The sequence below is a fragment of the Lepidochelys kempii genome, chromosome 1 (assembly GCF_965140265.1).
Source record: "Lepidochelys kempii isolate rLepKem1 chromosome 1, rLepKem1.hap2, whole genome shotgun sequence".
NCBI lineage: Eukaryota > Metazoa > Chordata > Testudines > Cheloniidae > Lepidochelys > Lepidochelys kempii.
The window spans coordinates 203,658,269-203,677,751 of record NC_133256.1 but is presented as its reverse complement, the minus strand read 5'-3'; the positions used below and the strand labels follow the sequence as shown (position 1 = coordinate 203,677,751).

At 43.6% G+C, this 19,483-nt stretch overlaps 1 protein-coding gene across 3 annotated transcripts in view; it reads right to left on the bottom strand.

Annotated features, from left to right (window-relative positions):
- The window catches only part of SLC22A15 (solute carrier family 22 member 15), a 46,636-nt gene extending 37,514 nt beyond the window's left edge, over positions 1-9,122 (bottom strand). For 2 of the 3 annotated variants that reach the window (XM_073309195.1, XM_073309186.1), the window contains exon 1: positions 8,862-9,036. In XM_073309195.1, coding sequence (XP_073165296.1) covers positions 8,862-8,948 — 87 coding nt within the window. In that variant the 5' untranslated portion in view covers positions 8,949-9,036. Of the gene's footprint in view, positions 1-8,861 lie in introns of all 3 variants that reach the window. The other variant, XM_073309177.1, reaches the window with a different exon arrangement.
- Between the last annotated feature and the right edge of the window lie 10,361 nt (positions 9,123-19,483).

The window sequence follows — 19,483 nt, the reverse complement described above, 5'->3', positions numbered from 1 at the left end:
CCTTCCTGTCTTTTTAGATTCTCTTATGACTTCAAGATGCTTTGACTGGTCCCCAATATCTAACATCATATATTCCAGTATCATGATTCCAGACGAGTGGTTCACATGCTTTTAGAGCGTGGATCACTTATTGAGAAACCCTCTTTGTGGATACCTCCTTTCCCACCAACCTTAAGAACCCAGTGACAACTACAGGAAATACAGGGCTTGGATACATAATTTAGAAGAGTATCAAGAAAACAAGATGAAAATGCATTTTAATGGAACTAGATTACATTCTTTTCCATCTCGTGATTTTATGTCTGTACTGTTCACTTTGTCCCCTTTGGGGGGACATTTTACTATTTGAACCACATATCTCCCCACTGCCTACAGCAGACACCCCCATCACCAATCAAATCTCTCCAGATCTCATTGCAGTTTGATTGTGTCCTCCTGTTTGCTACATTCCCAACACTGGTGTCTTCTACAAACCTGATCAATTGATTTATATTAATACACACACACGCAACTGTCACACCCCAATGGCCCCCTCTTTCAAGGGGTCCCCTGGGAGAGGCAGATTAGCATTGTATATTGCTAATGCTGTTGCAAGCTTCGCAAACATTTTGGGAAGGGTCAAAGGTGTGAGTGTGGGGTGGAAGATTTCTTTGCAGGTTGCGAGAGGCCAGAGGGGGAAGGAAGAAGAGAGCAGAGCACGGGTTAAGTCGACACTACAGCTAGCTAGCTCAATTCGACAATACAACACTGGCCCCAACCCAAGGTCATGGCACTCGACAAGATCTCACTCAGCCCCAGCCAGCCATGAGAAAAGAAAAAGTAAACTGAATCAGGGCTGCAGAGATTGCAAACAGGTGAGATGACGGGTGGGGGTGAAGCGGAGTTTCATGTCCCTGGAGCCGGAGTGTTTTGGGAAAGCTGAGGCGGCCACAGAAAGTTGGTTTGGACTGGTACAAAAAGCACCAGAAACAGAGGTCGTTGAACGAAACGCCCCCAAAAGAACCCAAAACTTAAAAACCCTTCTAAGAGCCGAAGCGACCTGGAGATCAACAGTGGACCCTTGATGACCCAAGCACGGGACAAGAACTCCCGTCCACCCCCCCCCCCTTCTTCTTACATTACACCTAGGCTTGGCCAGCCTCGGGTAGTGCAGGTGTGAGTATGAAAGTGGGTTAGGGCTTGGGGCACTAACGCTTTCTTCCTTCCTCAGTGATGTGGGGAACCCCCCTCCTCCCAGCACTCTCCACTATTATTTTATCAATAAAGCTTTAAAACTTAGATGCTTGGTTTGCTCCTTCATCTCCTCCCCTAAAGATCCTGCGGTCTCAGCCTGATCACCTGATGCCTCAGGCAGATTGGTAACAAAAATCCGTCATACAACCTGACAAAGACGAGTCAGGGATCAGACAGATGCTTTTTATTTAGTCAAAAAGCCCACTGAAAATCCAAAGCGCCCTAGTCTGGCCTACAGCAGGGAACATTGCTGGTTGAAGACTGAGGCTATGGCTACACTACAGAGCTTACAGTGGGGCAGCTGCACCAGTGTAGTGCTGCTAGTGCAGATGCTCCAAGCCAACAGGACAGAGATCTCCCATCAACTTAATTAATCCAGCCCCCCGAGTGGTGGTAGCTATGTCAGTGAGAGAAGCTCTCCTGCTGACACAGCGCTGTCCACACCGGTGCTTAGGTTGGTGTAACTTACGTCGCGCAGGGGGGTGGCTATTCACACCCCTGAATGACATAACTTATACCGACGTAAGTTGTAGTGTGTACAATAGCGAGTTGTTTCCCCATTAACAAAGAAGATCCACAGAACACCAGTCTACAAATTCAAGGTGTCCAGACTCCAGGTTGAAAACTACTGTTCTAAGACTTTCTGTAAAAATGGAAATCCCCCAACTGGAAATCAGAAAAAATAAGGGAAGATTTTATAAAGTTGTTTGTGGCATTACCAGATATATCTCCTAGGTCTGCTGGATTGTGTGATCTTATTTAAACAAAACATCAAATAATGCTATCCTGGACTAAACAACACTTGAGGATTCAAGGGTTCTTATAAGCCCAAAATACATTTATTACCAAGTTAACAGGCAGCACCCTTAAATTAGTAAAATATTTTGACACATTTGGTTTGGGGAATGGAAGCACAATACTCATTTTTCCTTTAAAAGAAATCTACTCCACAGAGCACTCAATCCAAAAATAGACAGATACAAGTGTCCAATGGGAAGAGATAGATATTTTGGTATGGAAAGATTTCAGCTGCAAGTTTTCTACAGGTAACAGCATACACAGAGAAGAACAATTTTTAAAAGCCTATTTTTAAAAATGGTCACTTGGTCCTTTAAATTAAAAAAGTACATGAAATATTCGGGACATATCTTGCTGCTATTAAATATAGAACATATTTCTGCATTACAGCTTATTGGACTCACTGTTCTAAGACTGTTTTAACCCAAAGCTCCTCAGAGCTTTTTTGCCAACAGCAATGTTGCCAACTCAATTTTGTCATAAGCCTGGAGACATTTAGTGTTTTCTCAAAGCCTTAGCTTCTGAAATTAAGTGAGAATCTCACCTTTCATTTAAAAACAGATCCTGGCCCTCATAGTTATAGAGAAAAGCTTGAAAAATATGACCTAGATCAACATCACAGGTAAAAAATCCAGAAGGCAAATAAAAGCCAAATTTCTATTTTATCACAATTTGGGGGGATGTGATGTTACACAATCAGAACACTAATGTTTTACATTAATTTTGCAATGGGTAAATAATTCTGCAAGGTAGTAGAGAACCAGGCCTTTTATTTTCAATTTGGTATTCATTCTATACAATAAAATAAGTCAAAATCATGCCATTTAGTTTACACTCTGCCTTATAGTCCTATAACATTTGAATTTGCTCCACACAATGATGGTATTGTTTCCACACAGACAAAGCACTGATTTATATTAATAGGTGACCATCAAAAGGGAAAAATAGCCATATGCCCTTTTTTCTTCTTTATGATGGATGCAGTAGGCTTCAAAGATGTAGTTTTTCTAATGTGCTTAACACAAAAAACAATCAAAATTCAGATCCTGTCTTGCCCAGAAAACTCTGATGACTAGCAAACCTGTGAAATTACATCACCATAAGAGCGAAGAAAGTGCAAGCTGACCAACTGAGAGGGTGTGACCCTGGGAGACCAGGTGCCAGCTCATGCCCAAGTACCCATGTCTCAACTGAACCCTGACAAATGCACAGTTGGAATCAGTCTGGCTCACTTGTGTGTTAGTATTGTTAAAATAGGCATTAGAATTAAAAGAATGTTCAGTATTTAGGCTTTATTGACTGCTTGGGCGTTGCTGTATGCAATAGTTTCATTTATAACACCTGAATCCCATATTGTAAGGTAATATTTGAGCCATTGCATTGTGGGCCTCTGTGACTGTAAGTCACCAGACAGGAAAGACATTAATTAGTGTGAAAGGCTGATCTTCAATAGAAGACATTATGTCCTTCCCAACAGGAAAGGTCCATTGACATCAGATGGACTATTGTGGGATCTTAAAGAGGACAAAAGACATTTGTTGTTCTGCTGTCTCCATCCACCTTCCCTGCCTGTGAAGATGAGTCATGCAAGTGGATTCCTCCTATCAGCTGAGTTTGCAGCTCAGAGCACATGGCAGCAGGGTGATTAAAACCCTGTATAAAAGGGATTAGGTATCTCTATGCTATTTGAACCGGTGGGGGGGGAGGGGGGGGAGGCGAGAGGGAGTGTTTCTAGGCATAAGCAAGAGATACCCAGCTGCTTAGGGATAGCCCTAAAAGAGATACAGAGTTTGCTGATTATAGAAGCTTTTATTACCTTTTGAAACCTACACAAATAAATTACAATCTTATCTACATGTACCTGCTTAAACCTTGTAAATAACTCCCAGGTGCATTTCCTTCATAATAAATCTTTATATAATTTATTATAGGACTGACTACAAGCATTGTCTTTGGTGTGAGAACTAAGTGTAACTGACCCGAGGTAGAGTGACAGGTCCTTTAAGACTGGGAGTAACCTCGATATTGCTGTGATTTTTGGTACAAGGGACCAATCCAAAAGGTAAGCTCACCTGGGTGGCAACATAGATTAGAATATGCAAGGGGCCTCTCTGACTCCATGCTAAGGCTGTTATAGAATCTGAGGAATTTACACTTGATAACTGGTTGGTAAAATCTAACTATAGAATTCGCAACCAATGTTGGGTTTGTGCCCTGGTTCCTAACAGTCAGCCCTGAGGTTGATATTCTCGCTCTTGAGCCACTTCAGGCAGTGTTACAGAGGGGAATAGATTTTTAGTCAGACTGTTTAAAACTAATCTGTTAAAGTTTTGAAGTTAATTTCCAAAATATTAATGTGTTAAGTCAATATCTAACAAAAATATCTCATCACCTCTGCTCCCGATACCAAGGTGTCTGTTCTCATCATAAAAAAACTCCAAGACAACCTGGATATCCTCCAATAAAACAAAGAAAGACCAGAGTTGGCATTTCTCATACTACTGATGTAAAAGTGAACACACACACACACAAAACAACACATTTTAGAAAAAAAATTACACATTCTTTATCATATAGTAGTCAAAAAGAAGCAAGCACAATATTTTTGGGTTGTTTTAACAAGTCCTCTCTTGGTCACCTTTAAAGTTGTGGTTTTTGGTTTGTTTTTTTAAACCAATTATTAGAATTGGGGTGCTCACCACAGGGTGCAGCAGCAGCACCCTCTGTCTACTCATCCTCATTCTTGGTACCTGGGGGATGAAGGAGAAAGTTTCTCAGAGTATTGCTCCTAGATGGCCCAGGAAGCCTCTAACTTCCATGCTGGCATGGCACCTGGTAAATTTTTCAAGCACTGTGTGGTCCCTTTCCTGGGTGGAAGCAGATTTCATGGTCTTATTGGTCAGTTTCCAGTTTGGAGCAAAAACCACCTACATGAAGTCAGGTATTTTCTTAGGCCTGGTCTACATTTAAACTTTTGCTCACATAGCTATGTTGGGTAGAGTTTCATTTCCCCCCTCTTCCTCCCCACTCATAAGCCCTAGTGTAGACTTAGGCCAGGTCTACAGAAGCCACCTAATAATGTATGCATCTATACTACCAGGTCATTTCTGATGACCTAACTTGCCTGTAATGTCAATTTAATTACTCCACCTCCATGAGAGGCATAGCACTTAATTAGATGTTGATGGGTCAACCGAGAGGCAGTGTAGAAGCAGCATTGTGTAAGTTGATTGAATTGGCTTCCAGAAGGTGACCCTCAATACTCCACTGTGACCACTCTGGAGATCATTTTCTACTCTGCTGTAGAGCAGCCAGGTACACAGGAAACAGTTCCTCCCCTGTTAAAGCCCCGGGAAGTTTTGAATTCCCATTTCCTGTGTGATCAGCCTGGAGAGCTCGCCAGACCAGCTGATCATGGCAACTCAATGCCCCAAATGCACTCCAGCCTGAACTACACAGGAATCATAGAATAGGACTAGAAGAGACCTTGAGAGGTCATCTAGTCCAGTCCCCTGCACTCATGGCAGGACTAAGCATTATCTAGACCATCCTTGACAGGTGTTTGTCTAACCTTCTCTTAAAAATCTCCAATGACAGAGATTCCACAATCTCCCTAAGCAATTTATTCCAATGCTTAACCATCCTGACAGTTAGGAAGTTTTTCCTAATGTCTAACCTAAACCTCCCTTGCTGCAATTTAAGCCCATTATTTCTTGTCCTATTCCACCTGTCAATGCTTATTTCTCCATACCAGAAACGGCACTCCACCATGTTCAGCTGCTGCGTGACACTCCACCAGCAACCGGGAACTGTTTCGTTCTATGGCTTGCAGCAGTGCTGCTTGAATGACATCACAATGTTACACACAGCGGCTCCTGTCTTGGCTCTGGAAATAACGCAGGATAAGGAGCGAGGAGTTTGTAATGCTCACAACAAGAGTGCACAGCTGAGCAGGGTCCATGCTTCTCAAGCTATGGCATACGCACAGCTAAGCCAGGCTTTCGAAAGAAGGTGCAAGAAAGTTGTTTGCTGTTGATATCAGGGGAGGGAGGGAGGACACTGCATCATGGGAGGCCAAACCCATGTTCCCATTCCCCACTGCAACAATGTTTTTGTCCCATGAGGCATTGCAAACCCTTGCCCAAGCCCCCTGCAGCTACTTGCACCATGGGATAGATAGCCATGGTACAAATGCTCTGTGCATCAATGCAAGCGTTGCTAGTGAGGACACTCCTCCAACAAGAGCATGGTGAGGACATTCACGACCGACTTAATTACTGTGGCAGCTGGATGTCGACTTAACTTTGTAGTGTAGTTGTACCTTGAGTTATATCAGAAAAAAAAAGTCCTTTTGCTGACTTTTTTTTTGTTTGGTGTATACTATATTGGCAAAAGAACTCTTTTGCTGTTATAAGCTGCATCTATGCTAGGAGACTTGCCGATATAGCTAATACAGCCAGACAAACTGCAACACATGGAACTCCTTCTCACAGAAGCCTCAGGTCCACTCCTAGTTAATCTCAAAAAGCATGTGTCTTGGGCATCAATCTATTTCCAGGCAGTACCTGCCACCCAAACAAATCAAACTGATAAACATTCTCTGTGCCCCTTTTCCTCCCTCAGCCCCTGCCCTTTACATATGATAAACCCCTGGTCCTAGTCGTAGGAAAGCCTTGAATCACAGCCTTGAGAGGTGCCCTACCCATTAGCCCCCCATTTGTGCAGCTCCTCTGCAATGCAAAGGAAGCTCAGAAAGTTGTAATGACGCAACAAATGACCCATACAATACCCCCAAAACCTAAAATTATTTCTATGAAGTGTTTCATCCTGGATGCTTTTACATCCATGACCCCTACCATTCCAGCCATTACCGCTTTTTACTGTAGCTGCATTTCATTAATTAAAAACACCGTAATCAGCCCTTATAATGAAGTATTGATGAATTTACATTAGATTTGAATGATATAGTCTCATACATTTGACTATTATTGTTGCCAAGAGATCCAGTCCAACTGTCTTTAAAAAGAAAGAAAACAAGAACACTTTCAACACTGCTTTGCTGCCACTTGAATTGCCTTATCAACAATTCACAAGCAGCCTCATTGTTTCCAGCAAATAATAGGTGAAACACGTACTGTCAAACACAATAAGTAACGAAACTTTGACCTTTCTAGTACAAAAAGATTAAATCTGCACCTTGGAGAAAGAGATGAATTTAGCAAAATGAAAAAAAAATGGCATTGCTGCAGTAGGACTCAATGGCAGGGGATTGTGAAAGGTACCCAATTATTCCTCTTGGCAATGTGAGCATTATGGTGCTGAACCATCTTTCACAGAATAGATCACCCAGAGGCAGGAGACAAGGTAACATTGTAGATTTAAGACTAAAGGTATTTGAGATTTGGAAAATGAAGGTGTTGAACAGCAGCAAAGCATGCTCCACCTTTCTTGCCCTGAAAAGCATCAATAACTTCTAGCATTTAAGGCTGACCTTATGAGCTGATTTTAACAAAATAGAAGCTTGATTCATTTGGTTGTATAAAAGATTTGGAATGGCTATGAAGAAGGGAAAAGATGAAGCTTTATACCAAAATTATTTCATGCAGTAGCTTGTGACTTGAAGGAATTTATATTCTGAAAATGTGCAGGTGTGAGAGAGAGAAGAGGGTTAATGAAAACAGTCATAACCCCCATAGTGTGTATGTGTGTGTGTATGTATACCAGATATATTTTAACAAACTCTCTTCAACCATAAAATAAACTGCATATATCAAGTACCTTTCACCCACTCCCTTGCACTTCGCTCATTATTCCCTCTGAGTCAGGACTAGTACCTTTCCACTAACTGCCTTAAAAAAATTAAAATATCACAGAAATGATAATTCCCCTACTATCCCTCCATCCCAATGCAAATTTGATCCAGACTCCTGCTCTACCTGGGGGGATTACTGACCCACATCCAGTCAGTCCTGCAACCAAAGATAGCTTAAAGGTTCAATATCTTTTAAATCAGTAGAGAAAGAAGCAGGTGCTTCAAGAAACTGGAGTCCAGCTTTTCCTATCTACAGGTACATCATGCTTTAAGGTCTGAATTTAAAGATAACTATTTTAAAGATTTTTTTAAAGAGATACTGTAAAAGACATAAAATATAGATATAAAGACATACATTTATGTGGCAAAGAATTTTAAACATTCAAAAGTCAGATTATAATTTCTATAACCACTGTCACTGGGCCACACTATATATACACACACACACACACAGAGCTGTGCAATTCCCACATAACTCTACCTGAGTTGTCCACACCCACACAGAGACAAAGGTGAAATCATTGTGTATTGAAGTTAGACTCAAAAGCGTGACTAGTAATGCAGAATATTCCATCTGTGCAATGCAGCCAGGCTACAGCGAAGGAAGAAATCATCAATTTGGAGTATGCAAAATTCTAACCACAATAGTGAAGTGAGTTTTGCTATACAATTCTTGTTCGTTTTAAGGGGAGGGGAAAAAAAGATGGAAGAGTTGAGTCTTCAAATTCCACTGAATTACAAGAAATGTGCAAGCATAAAAACACGCACCTCAATGCACAGGTCCCTCCCCCGCCGTCCTCCCCCGCCCCTCCCAGGCACAGGGCACCACCAGGACAGGCCCCCTCACTCGCCCCCCCAGGACAGGACACCCCCCCCCCACAGACCTCCTTACCCGCGCCCCCGGGCACAGCGCCCCCAATCACCTCCTCACCCCTCCCCACAGGCCCCCTCACCCCACGCCCGCCCCTCCCCACAGGCTCCCCCCGACCCCCGCACGAGGCGCCGGGCCGGGCCCCACCTGCAGCAGCACGGCCAGCAGCGCGCACAGATACACCTGGTAGGGCCCCATCTGCCCCACCAGCGCGAAGGCCTCCTCCACCTCCATGCCGGGCCGGGCCCGCCCCCTCGCACGCCCAGCAGTAGCACCGGGGGCCCGGCCAGCCCCTGCGCCAGGGCCGCAGGCAGCGCATCCCCGGCCGGGCGGGAAGCAGCCAGCGGCTCTGCTAAAGCAACCGACACGACGGCTCGCTGCCGGGAGACACGATGCGCATGCGCGTTCTCCCGGGGTGGGAGAAGAGAGCGAGAGAAACCGGGGACGCATGCGCAACTTAGCGGGAAAGGAACACGGGCAACATGCAAAAAGAAAAGGAGGACTCGTGGCACCTTAGAGACTAACCAATTTATTTGAGCATGAGCTTTCGTGAGCTACAGCTCACTTCATCGGATGCATACCGTGGAAACTGCAGCAGACTTTATATACACACAGAGATCATGAAACAATACCCCCTCCCACCCCACTGTCCTGCTGGTAATAGCTTATCTAAAGTGATCATCAGGTTGGGCCATTTCCAGCACAAATCCAGGTTTTCTCACATCCCCCCCACCCCCATACACACACAAACTCACTCTCCTGCTGGTGATAGCTCATCCAAACTGACCACTCTCCAAGTTTAAATCCAAGTTAAACCAGAACATCTGGGGGGGGGGGGTAGGAAAAAACAAGAGGAAATAGGCTACCTTGCATACTGACTTAGCCACTCCCAGTCTCTATTTAAGCCTAAATTAATAGTATCCAATTTGCAAATGAATTCCAATTCAGCAGTTTCTCGCTGGAGTCTGGATTTGAAGTTTTTTTGTTGTAAGATAGCGACCTTCATGTCTGTGATTGCGTGACCAGAGAGATTGAAGTGTTCTCTGACTGGTTTATGAATGTTATAATTCTTGACATCTGATTTGTGTCCATTTATTCTTTTACGTAGAGACTGTCCAGTTTGACCAATGTACATGGCAGAGGGGCATTGCTGGCACATGATGGCATATATCACATTGGTGGATGTGCAGGTGAACGAGCCTCTGATAGTGTGGCTGATGTTATTAGGCCCTGTGATGGTGTCCCCTGAATAGATATGTGGGCACAATTGGCAACGGGCTTCGTTGCAAGGATAAGTTCCTGGGTTAGTGGTTCTGTTGTGTGGTATGTGGTTGTTGGTGAGTATTTGCTTCAGGTTGCGGGGCTGTCTGTAGGCAAGGACTGGCCTGTCTCCCAAGATTTATGAGAGTTATAATGTTATTATAACATTCATAAACCAGTCGGAGAACACTTCAATCTCTCTGGTCACGCAATCACAGACATGAAGGTCGCTATCTTAAAACAAAAAAACTTCAAATCCAGACTCCAGCGAGAAACTGCTGAATTGGAATTCATTCGCAAATTGGATACTATTAATTTAGGCTTAAATAGAGACTGGGAGTGGCTAAGTCATTATGCAAGGTAGCCTATTTCCTCTTGTTTTTTCCTACCCCCCCCCCCCAGATGTTCTGGTTTAACTTGGATTTAAACTTGGAGAGTGGTCAGTTTGGATGAGCTATCACCAGCAGGAGAGTGAGTTTGTGTGTGTATGGGGGTGGGGGGATGTGAGAAAACCTGTATTTGTGCTGGAAATGGCCCACCTGATGATCACTTTAGATAAGCTATTACCAGCTGGACAATGGGGTGGGAGGAGGTATTGTTTCATATTCTCTGTGTATATATAAAGTCTGCTGCAGTTTCCACGGCATGCATCTGATGAGGTGAGCTGTAGCTCACAAAAGCTCATGCTCAAATAAATTGGTTAGTCTCTAAGGTGCCACAAGTACTCCTTTTCTTTTTGCGAATACAGACTAACACGGCTGTTACTCTGAAACCTGTCAACATGCAATAGAGGAACTCGACGAGACGGCGCATGCGCAGTGCGGCCCTTCTCGGACCCTTATTGGGATCCAGGAAGTGGGCGGGCACCTTTGCGGCCGTTGATAAGGAAGGGGCGGGGGGGCTTGAGGGGTACAAGGGCGGAGCGAGAGTAGAAGTGGGCGGGGCAGGGTGAGTGGCAGAGTTCGTGCCGGCGCGAACGCTCAGAAGGGGAGTGAGGGCCAGGTCCCCTGGCCTCTTGGGCGTTGTGGCGAGCGGGCTGGCTACTGGGGGTGCCGCGCTGTGCATGCAAAGTGCAGCCTAGCACCCAGTTTCAGAGGCTGCCTTCCGGGGAGGGGTCGTCCATGAAGGAGTTACTCTGAACGTGCTGGACTAGTTCTGCACCTAGGCTTCCAGGGAAAAAAATCAGCTTTGTCTGAAGACCACAGAGAACTGTCAGCCCCAAAGCAGCGTGCTGGGATACCGTAACGACCGGGCTCGTGTTTGCCTATCCCACTGCTCTGGCAACAGAATTACGAGTCCGTCTCAGGGCCAGCGCTGCAGGCACTGGGTTTAAGTATTTACTTAGCTCAAACAGTGAGACAGATCCAACTTTTGTAGCAGGAGGACCTGAGTTGTATCCTCAGTGTTGCCCCAAAGTTGAGGATGTTCTCTGCCTAGTGTGCTGCATCAAGGAAACCACAAATGGTCAGAGGCCGTGAATTTATTACAGTATATTTTCCCTTGATCTTCACAAGAAAACTCCCAAGAACATGAGGATACCAAGGTTTTAGCGTTTTGTTATTCCATGAGACTTTTTTCCTGTGGTAGCAACAGCAGCTTCCACTTGGCAGCTTATGTAGCCAAGGTGGACACGCAACCAGGCCCTCACCCCGTTATGGCCAGGCCTTTTGCCTCTCTCTCTCCCCCTGTGCACTCTGGTCAAAACCTAATGAATTTTTGAGAGAAAAAAACCCTATTAATTTAGGTGAAGACTGGAAAAGCAGAAAAACCTTACTTCCACTAAAATCAGGCTTTTCCTGTTTTTTTTTTTTGGCTGTTACAATAATCAGGGGGTTCTGACCAGAGTGCATTTGTATAGTGAGAAGTGGGGGTAAGGAGCCTTCTTAGAGTAGGCTAGTCAGAATAGGGTGAGGGACCCACTAACCCATGTTCTCACCGTTACCCAAATCCTAAACTCACTGCCTCACCCCTAAATCTGGAGTGACTCCGGTCCCTTCCAATAGACCTGTGTGAGGTCTTGCACTCCAGTCTAAAGGAGTGGTTGTGGAGAGCACTTCAGCAGCATGCAGAAGTATGGATATCTACTGCTACTTCCAATTCCTACTGCTCATGACATTTCCACTATGAGCAAAAAGAAATAGAGAGGTTGGGCAGACCATAATATGATTGCCCTCCTCTTGTTTCTTGCATGCTTTGATCAGCAACGGAATAGTTAAAATATTAACTTTTAAAATGCCACTATTACATTTCTTAGTGAACCCCCCACTGAGTTAACTGGCAACAGTTTACACTTACAATTACATCTGGTTCATATTTTGAAACTTATCTTCACAACCATAATGGCTAGAGACTTTTTTTTTTAACTGAAAGCTTCGCCTCAGGAGTGTAAGGAGGCAGCCACTGAGGAATAATACCAGCTCGCCATGCTACCACAAACTGGCAAAAATTAATTAGCCTGCACACAAAACCCTTTACCAACAGAAAGACCAATAGACCCTCATTTCTGGCTTATTAGGAAAATTTTCCCAGAAGAAAAATGTACAGTGCTGGCAGCTAACCATAAATTCCCATACGAACGCCCAACTGTAGCCCTTATTCATGTGAGCAATCCATTGAACTCACTAGCATAACTCCCATGAGGAAAGGCTGTAAGCTCAGACCTCAGTCCCATAAATTACTAGATATGCACATATGGATCTAACTTGCCAGATGCATTTTCCAAGTTCACCTCTCTAAGAAAATAGGTTAAACCACCTTATTAAAGCTGGGAGACCATTCCAACCCATCAGAATTTTGGTTCCCAGTTTACAATATCTATTCTAAATAGCTCTGAGGTCCCTCTCTTAGGGGAAAAACAGTGCTGGAGTTCTTTTGGCTTCCTTGTAGTACATGTTCTGCAGCAGCATGACATCAGCTGTCTGGAATGTCATCAGTGAGGTGGTAAAGATACCTGTCATGGTACTTTCCTTTGCTGGCTTTCTCTTACTGTACATGAAAGTTTTCTAACCAGACTAATCATCTGCATTGCAGCAGGCTTACCCCATAATGCTAAGGAAGCCTAGCATATGGCTAATTACTGTTTTCCAAACAATCCACTAAGGCCTTTTTGTTTCTCTAATGTACCATTTGCATTTTTTGCAGACAGTGAAACAAACCATTTCTTTGGAGGTGCTTTTCAATTTTAAATGAGGATCTAAGAAGATAAATTTCTGGCTGGAATTTGAATGATGTTACAGCCTGGCCCAGCCCTCGTTTCTGGACTAACACCAGTCTTGTAAATGGACCCAAATCCTGGACTCACATGTTTCTAAGCCAGCCTTCCAGATCTGGATAGTGACTGGGAAGTCACTGTTCCTAGCTCTGGGTCTCTTGGGCACACACCCAGGTGCAGACTCATGTCTGACACCCCTCTTGGGCAGTGTAACTACGTAGTCAATCCAATTTAGGATACGTCTACACAACAACTAGATACCTGTGGATGACACGGAAGTTTACACAGCAATGAAACAGCCCCACAGCCCGAGCCCCCGCAAGCCTGAGTTGACTGGCAAGGGCCAGCCATGGGTGTCTAGCTGCTGTGTAGACTCACCATTAGACCATGGAACCAGTGTCCCAGCCTTCCTGAGCGCCCACCCCCCCCCAGTGGCTTAGATACATTTCCCCAGAGTCCAGTTGGCTGTGGGAGCTCTAGTTCCTCAATTAACCCTTTCAGTGACAGCATGGCAGGTAAGCAAGGAATACAGGCTTAGCAAAGCAAGTTCTTACCCACAGATACTTTTTCTCATAATAAAATACATTAAAGAGTTCCATATCTTTGAAGATCAGCAGACAGTCCTAAAATGCATGTTGGTCTCACCTAAAGGCTTACCATCCCCTGATGCTAACCTAAGCAGGACTAGCTTCTTCAGACACCCCTCCTGTCTATCACAGGCCATTACTCCACTCAGCCATCTGCACACTAAACCCAACAACTGGAATTAAACCAAAATAGTGCAGCCCTCAGGGGTCTTAACTATTGTGTGTCATAGGCAGAGAACAGGAGGGACTGAGATGCACCAGTGCCTGAGGAACTGATTGAGACATACCCAGATGATACTCTGACTGTGGTCTGGGGGCATATCCTAAGGCTACCAATGGCTAATCCTCTCAACCTCCCCACAACAGCCTAGTGGTGGAAGATTCTACTCCATTGGACACTCTTATCATATGGTGCCCCCAGCTGAGGAACAGAGACACAGAGACTTCTTCAGAAGCAGGGTTCAGAAGCTGTACACAGCTTGCAGTAGAGCATTTCTCTATCTAATCCATGTACATCTTGGAGGATCTCCCTGTCGGAGGAAGTCTATGAGCCTGTAATCCCCAAGGACCCATGGTTATCTCAGATAAAAAGGGCTACCAGCATTATATAGAGGGACTACAAAATCATCTTCAGGAGAAGGCTCTCATTTTACAGTATCAGGAAGAGACTACACAACATCCAATCCCTCCTGGCAAAGAAAGCCAATTGATCCTGCACCACTGGAAAAAGAGGGAAGAGATTTTCAGGTGATTCCTGATACCCAAGAAAACAGGAAGCTTCACTCCTTTTTGGATCTCAGCAATCTCAGTTTTTATGTAATGAAAGAAAAGTTCAAAAACTTTTCTCATGCACCTCATAGAAAGCAACTGGCTGTGCTCTGGAAATCATGGACACCCCTATGTCCTCAAGGGTATGTTTCAACCACCCAAGGTATTATTTATGATTACAGTAATTATCATTATTATTACTGGAGTGTTCGGAGGATCAAGGTCCAAAAGTGTAGGATGTTCTACAAACAGAACTCTTGCCCTGAAGAGTTTACAAGCAAATTTAAGACATGAATCAACAAGAGGAATGTGGGAGAGAGAACATAAGAACAGCCATACTGGGTCAGACCAAAGGTCCATCTAACCCAGTATCCTGTCTTCCGACAGTGGCCAATGCCAGGTGCCCCAGAGGGAATGAACTGAACAGGTAAATCATCAGGTGATCCATCCCCTGTCACCCATGCCCAGCTTCTGGTAAACAGAGGCTAGGGACACCAGAGGACAAGGAAAACAGTGACATGAAACACATGGGTACATAGACTACTTGTATGCACTGTTAGATTGTTTTGACTCAATTGATTTTATTATTTATGATCAATGTTACAACATAAATAAGTAAATTAGATGAATATAAGAAGTCCCTACTGGCCCTCTGCCTAGTTGATATCACCTGGTAGTTTTCCATAAGTATCAGGGCAGCAGTGGGTTGGAAAGGATTTGAATAAGAACAGGGTAGTGGTTTTATAACTAGTTCAGGGAGAGCACAAGAGGAAACACAGAAGGAAATGTGCAGGAGAACAAACACCCATTGCTGACATCATCAATGGAGCAAAGGGCAGGAGAGGATAAAGTGGGTTGTGAAGGGCCTTAAAGGTAAGGGCAGAAAGCTTGTATTTGATGTAGTGAAGAAGTGGGAGCCAACAGAGAGACTCAAAATGTAGATGGGTATAGGGATGACATGTTTAGCGCAATGGGCTGGAGAAATGACCTTCTGTACAAAACACAACTTCAAGAGACCTTCACATTCAATTGGGATTGCGGACAATTTGCAAACCACTCTAAAGTAGTGGCAATTCAGTCTGGGTCAGAATTTCTACCTGGCCCCATTTCTACAATTGGTCTCTCCAGAATTTTGGAGAAGTTAAGATCTGGATTTAGGCCTGCACCTCTATATTGGACCAAACCAAAACCCCAGGTCTGAACATCACTGAACTTTGGGAAAGTCAAATACAAAACCAAATCTGAGCTTTGAAGCTCAGGCTCATCTTTGTTTACAAGCGTGTCCGATACAATTCATTTAATAGTCACTGTCAAGTGTTCGTGACTATTAAAATCATTCCCAGGTTAACAATAGTGATGTTGCAGAAATCAGCATAACTGAGTGTATTGGCCAGGAGGATAAGTATGATTATAAAAGAGATATTCACGGTCATAGATGTTGGCATTTGCATTGATGGAAAAGGAAATAAAAGGGGAAAAAACAGCATGTGCCAGTATGATGTGGTTTAGATGAAAGAATCAGTTTTTGAATGTTTCCCTGAGGCATGTGTCCTCTGAATAACACAGACCCATGAAGTGTAAGTTTGGTTGCCAAAAAAAGAATTACACAACTGAATAGAATGAGATGTGTAAATCACTTTTGTGAAGGGGGAAGAACTGTATTTGTTTTTTCTCCAGATGTATAAATCTGGGATATTTTGGAACAAAGAATTCCAGAAGTTCTGTTCTTATCCACAAGGGGGAGCAGAGGTCCTATATAAAATTTGTCTAGTCCTTTCAGCACAGCACAGTTGTCTAAAACAACTAACTACGCAGCTGAGGGTGGGGAAGGAATTAAAGAGAAAGGGGTGATGGCCTGGGCCTTAATTCAGTAGTGGACATACATAACATAAATACAAAATAGATAGGAACATCAAAGTCTATGGAATCATAGATGACTCATGAGGCTTACATAGCCAACACAAGGGAGGGGTGTTGCTAGTATCACGTCTGACTGCCTTTGACTTCCCTAATCCTACGGATCAGGTACTAGTTTTGCAGCCTTCCCATGTGAGAACAAGTGAGAATCAAACCTGCAACCTCTAGGATTGTAAGCAAGTGCTGGGTTACCATCCCTTTAGACAGTAATATCGACAGGCATACATCCACCAATCTGAACCACTGGAGGGAGCCTCTGTTTGCACTTTGAGTGATTTTAGTGAAAGGGATCAGATTGACAGCCCCAGAGAATAAAGTTCTCTCTTTATTCCCCCAAAATATACAACTCAAGCAGCAGCAACATGAGCTTCCTTCTCCTGCTCCCACCACCACCAGTGTCCCTGACCCTGGCTCTGCAGGGTCCCCCTGACCAAGTCACAAGATCATTCATTCTTCATCACCCATCCAGCCACTAATGGAGACACCAACCCAGGTGTCAAGTAGCACTAGTGGATGGTGGCTTTTTTGTGATGTGGAAATACTAAATATCTATTAGGAGCTAGAGTAAGACTGCTAACTAATTTCATATAGGCCACTGAACAGCCATAGGATGACAACAGTTCCATTGAGTTTTGATGGTATGAGTGCACCTCCAGGCTTCAACAATATTAATATGCCTTGCTACTGACTATGTCATAGATATGCCACTGGGTCTGACTTCAGTGCATGATATTCTAAGAGGATTTGGCATTTATGACTGGTTCATTGGCCTTGACACCGGAGGCATAGAGAAAAGAGGAGTCTGCATAAGTCTGAGAGTGTATCTCAGACGCCTTTAATGACTGCAGTTATTGGAGTGAATTGTGTTGAGAGTACAAAGGATTGTAGGGATGAAGGCATACCCAGGAAAGCAGAAGGTGAAGAGATGCCACAGAGTTCACTGTGGCTGGGTTACTCCCCTGACCTAGTAGTGATTGTAGAAGAGGAGCTCAGTTTATTGGCAGAGGTTAACCTGCTTGTTTCCTCACAGACCATTTTATGATCTGGAGAGTAGCGATTTTAATCAGAGATTCATCCTGGATCCCCTGCTTTCCCATGGGGAAGAACTGGGTGAGAATGTAAAAATAGTAGGGAAACTTGGAGCCAGTGACCATGAGTTAACTGATTTCATCAGAGTAGCAAAACAATATACATATATAGCCTCAGCAGAGTGTGGAAATAATAGTCCTTCTGTGTATGGCTCTGGTGTGAACATAGCTGAAATACTGCAGTCAGTACTGGGCACTGCATTGTTAGAAAGATATTGACAAATTGGAGGGTGTTTAGAGAAGAACAGCAAAAATAATCCCATTTCACTGGTCAGGAATTGCCAGAGCACAACATGCTCTGGTCAGGTCCCCTCCAACAGGCAGAACTCTTCCTACAGGAAGGGCACCAGTAGTAGGAGGTATACAGCCTAAGCAGCATAAAGCAGGGATTGAGGATCTGACCCATGAAGTTACACTGGTGCAAAGTGAGTAAGTGAGAAGAGAACCAGCACCTAGCTCCCTAAAAAATGTTGGTTTTAATAATCCATGATGTCATTAGTAAATCCGAACAGGATTTGACAGTGTCCCTTTAGTGATAGATTGATTGCCTAGACAAGGACTTTCCCATTTAAGATGGTCTCAGATTTATTTTACATGTTTGCTTTACTGAATACAAAGATCACAGGAAACTGACTGAGTTGTGTTATTTATTTATATGTACTGCCCTATTAGATTTCAAGGCATCTGCTGCCTGCAGTGCAACTGCTATTTTGGGAGGCAGAGTTCATGCAGAATGTTCTAGCAGAGACACACACACCGTGCTCTCTGTAGGAGACTTTTCTCCTGTTCTTTTCTGTTTTGTTATTTTTTTCCTGATCAAAAATAAAAGCGCATTCAGACCTTTAAGCCTTGTTGACATTAGACATAGTATATTTTGAGAGGAATTCTGCCATTGTTTCATTGTTCTATCAGTACAAACAATGGTGGGTGGTGGGAGCACTAGTATAGATAAGGGATGGATTTTTTTTTTTGCCAACAAGTCATCTAGACCTGCTCTGAGCAGGATTAGAGAACACAGTGGTAAAACTATCAGCAGTCTACACTAGTGCTTGCTGCATCATGGAAAGTAAAATAGTGGGAGATTTTGTGGGAAACGCAAGTGTAGCCACGGCTTTTAATGTTTGTTCCTTGTGCATGGAAAACAGCCTGGAAGTGATGAGACAAAAAACACAATACTGTACAATGCAACTTTATTTTGGACAGCATATTTTATTAACAGTATGCCAACTCCCTTACAAAGTTAAATCATAAATCCTAGCAGAAGGACAGAGATAGCTAATCGGTGATTAATATGGTATAAAAGTCTACACAGACAGATAGATAAAGGAAAGTATATTCCTATTATTTAGAGGTGGACCCAAGCGGCAAAATTCAGATCAACATCCGGATTTTGAACTCCCTTGAAATCTATGGTATTCACATCTGGGTGTTTGGTTCAGCCCAATACAGACATAGGGAGCAGCTGGGGAATTAAGTTCCTGGATTTCAAACCTTCTCCAAGTTCAAAGGTGTTTTTGATTGAATCCAGAAGAGATTTCCATCCTCTTTTGCTGACTTCGGGCAGTGTGCACCTGCCACCCATCGTCATGACAGAAAAGCAAGACTTCTTTAAATAAACACTCATTAGTCACTGATTTCTTCTGAGTTTCAGTTGGAGTCGTTGAGTGAGTTTGCATTCTATTTCCAATTATCTGTGAATAAAGCATAACAGCTACACAAACATGGAGGGAGGGAAGGGAAAGGGAGAATAGTCAGAAGAACTCTTTGGATTCGGTTAAAATAAATCAATCCTTAATTTATGTACAACCAAATCAGTTTTTTGTTTCTTTGTTCTTTAAATTGAAAAGTTTCTCCTACAGGCTCTTTATCTGATGTTTAGCTATAAGGTGTAGCACACTTCACATTAATTTAGTGAGAGGGTTTATATTAATCAACAAG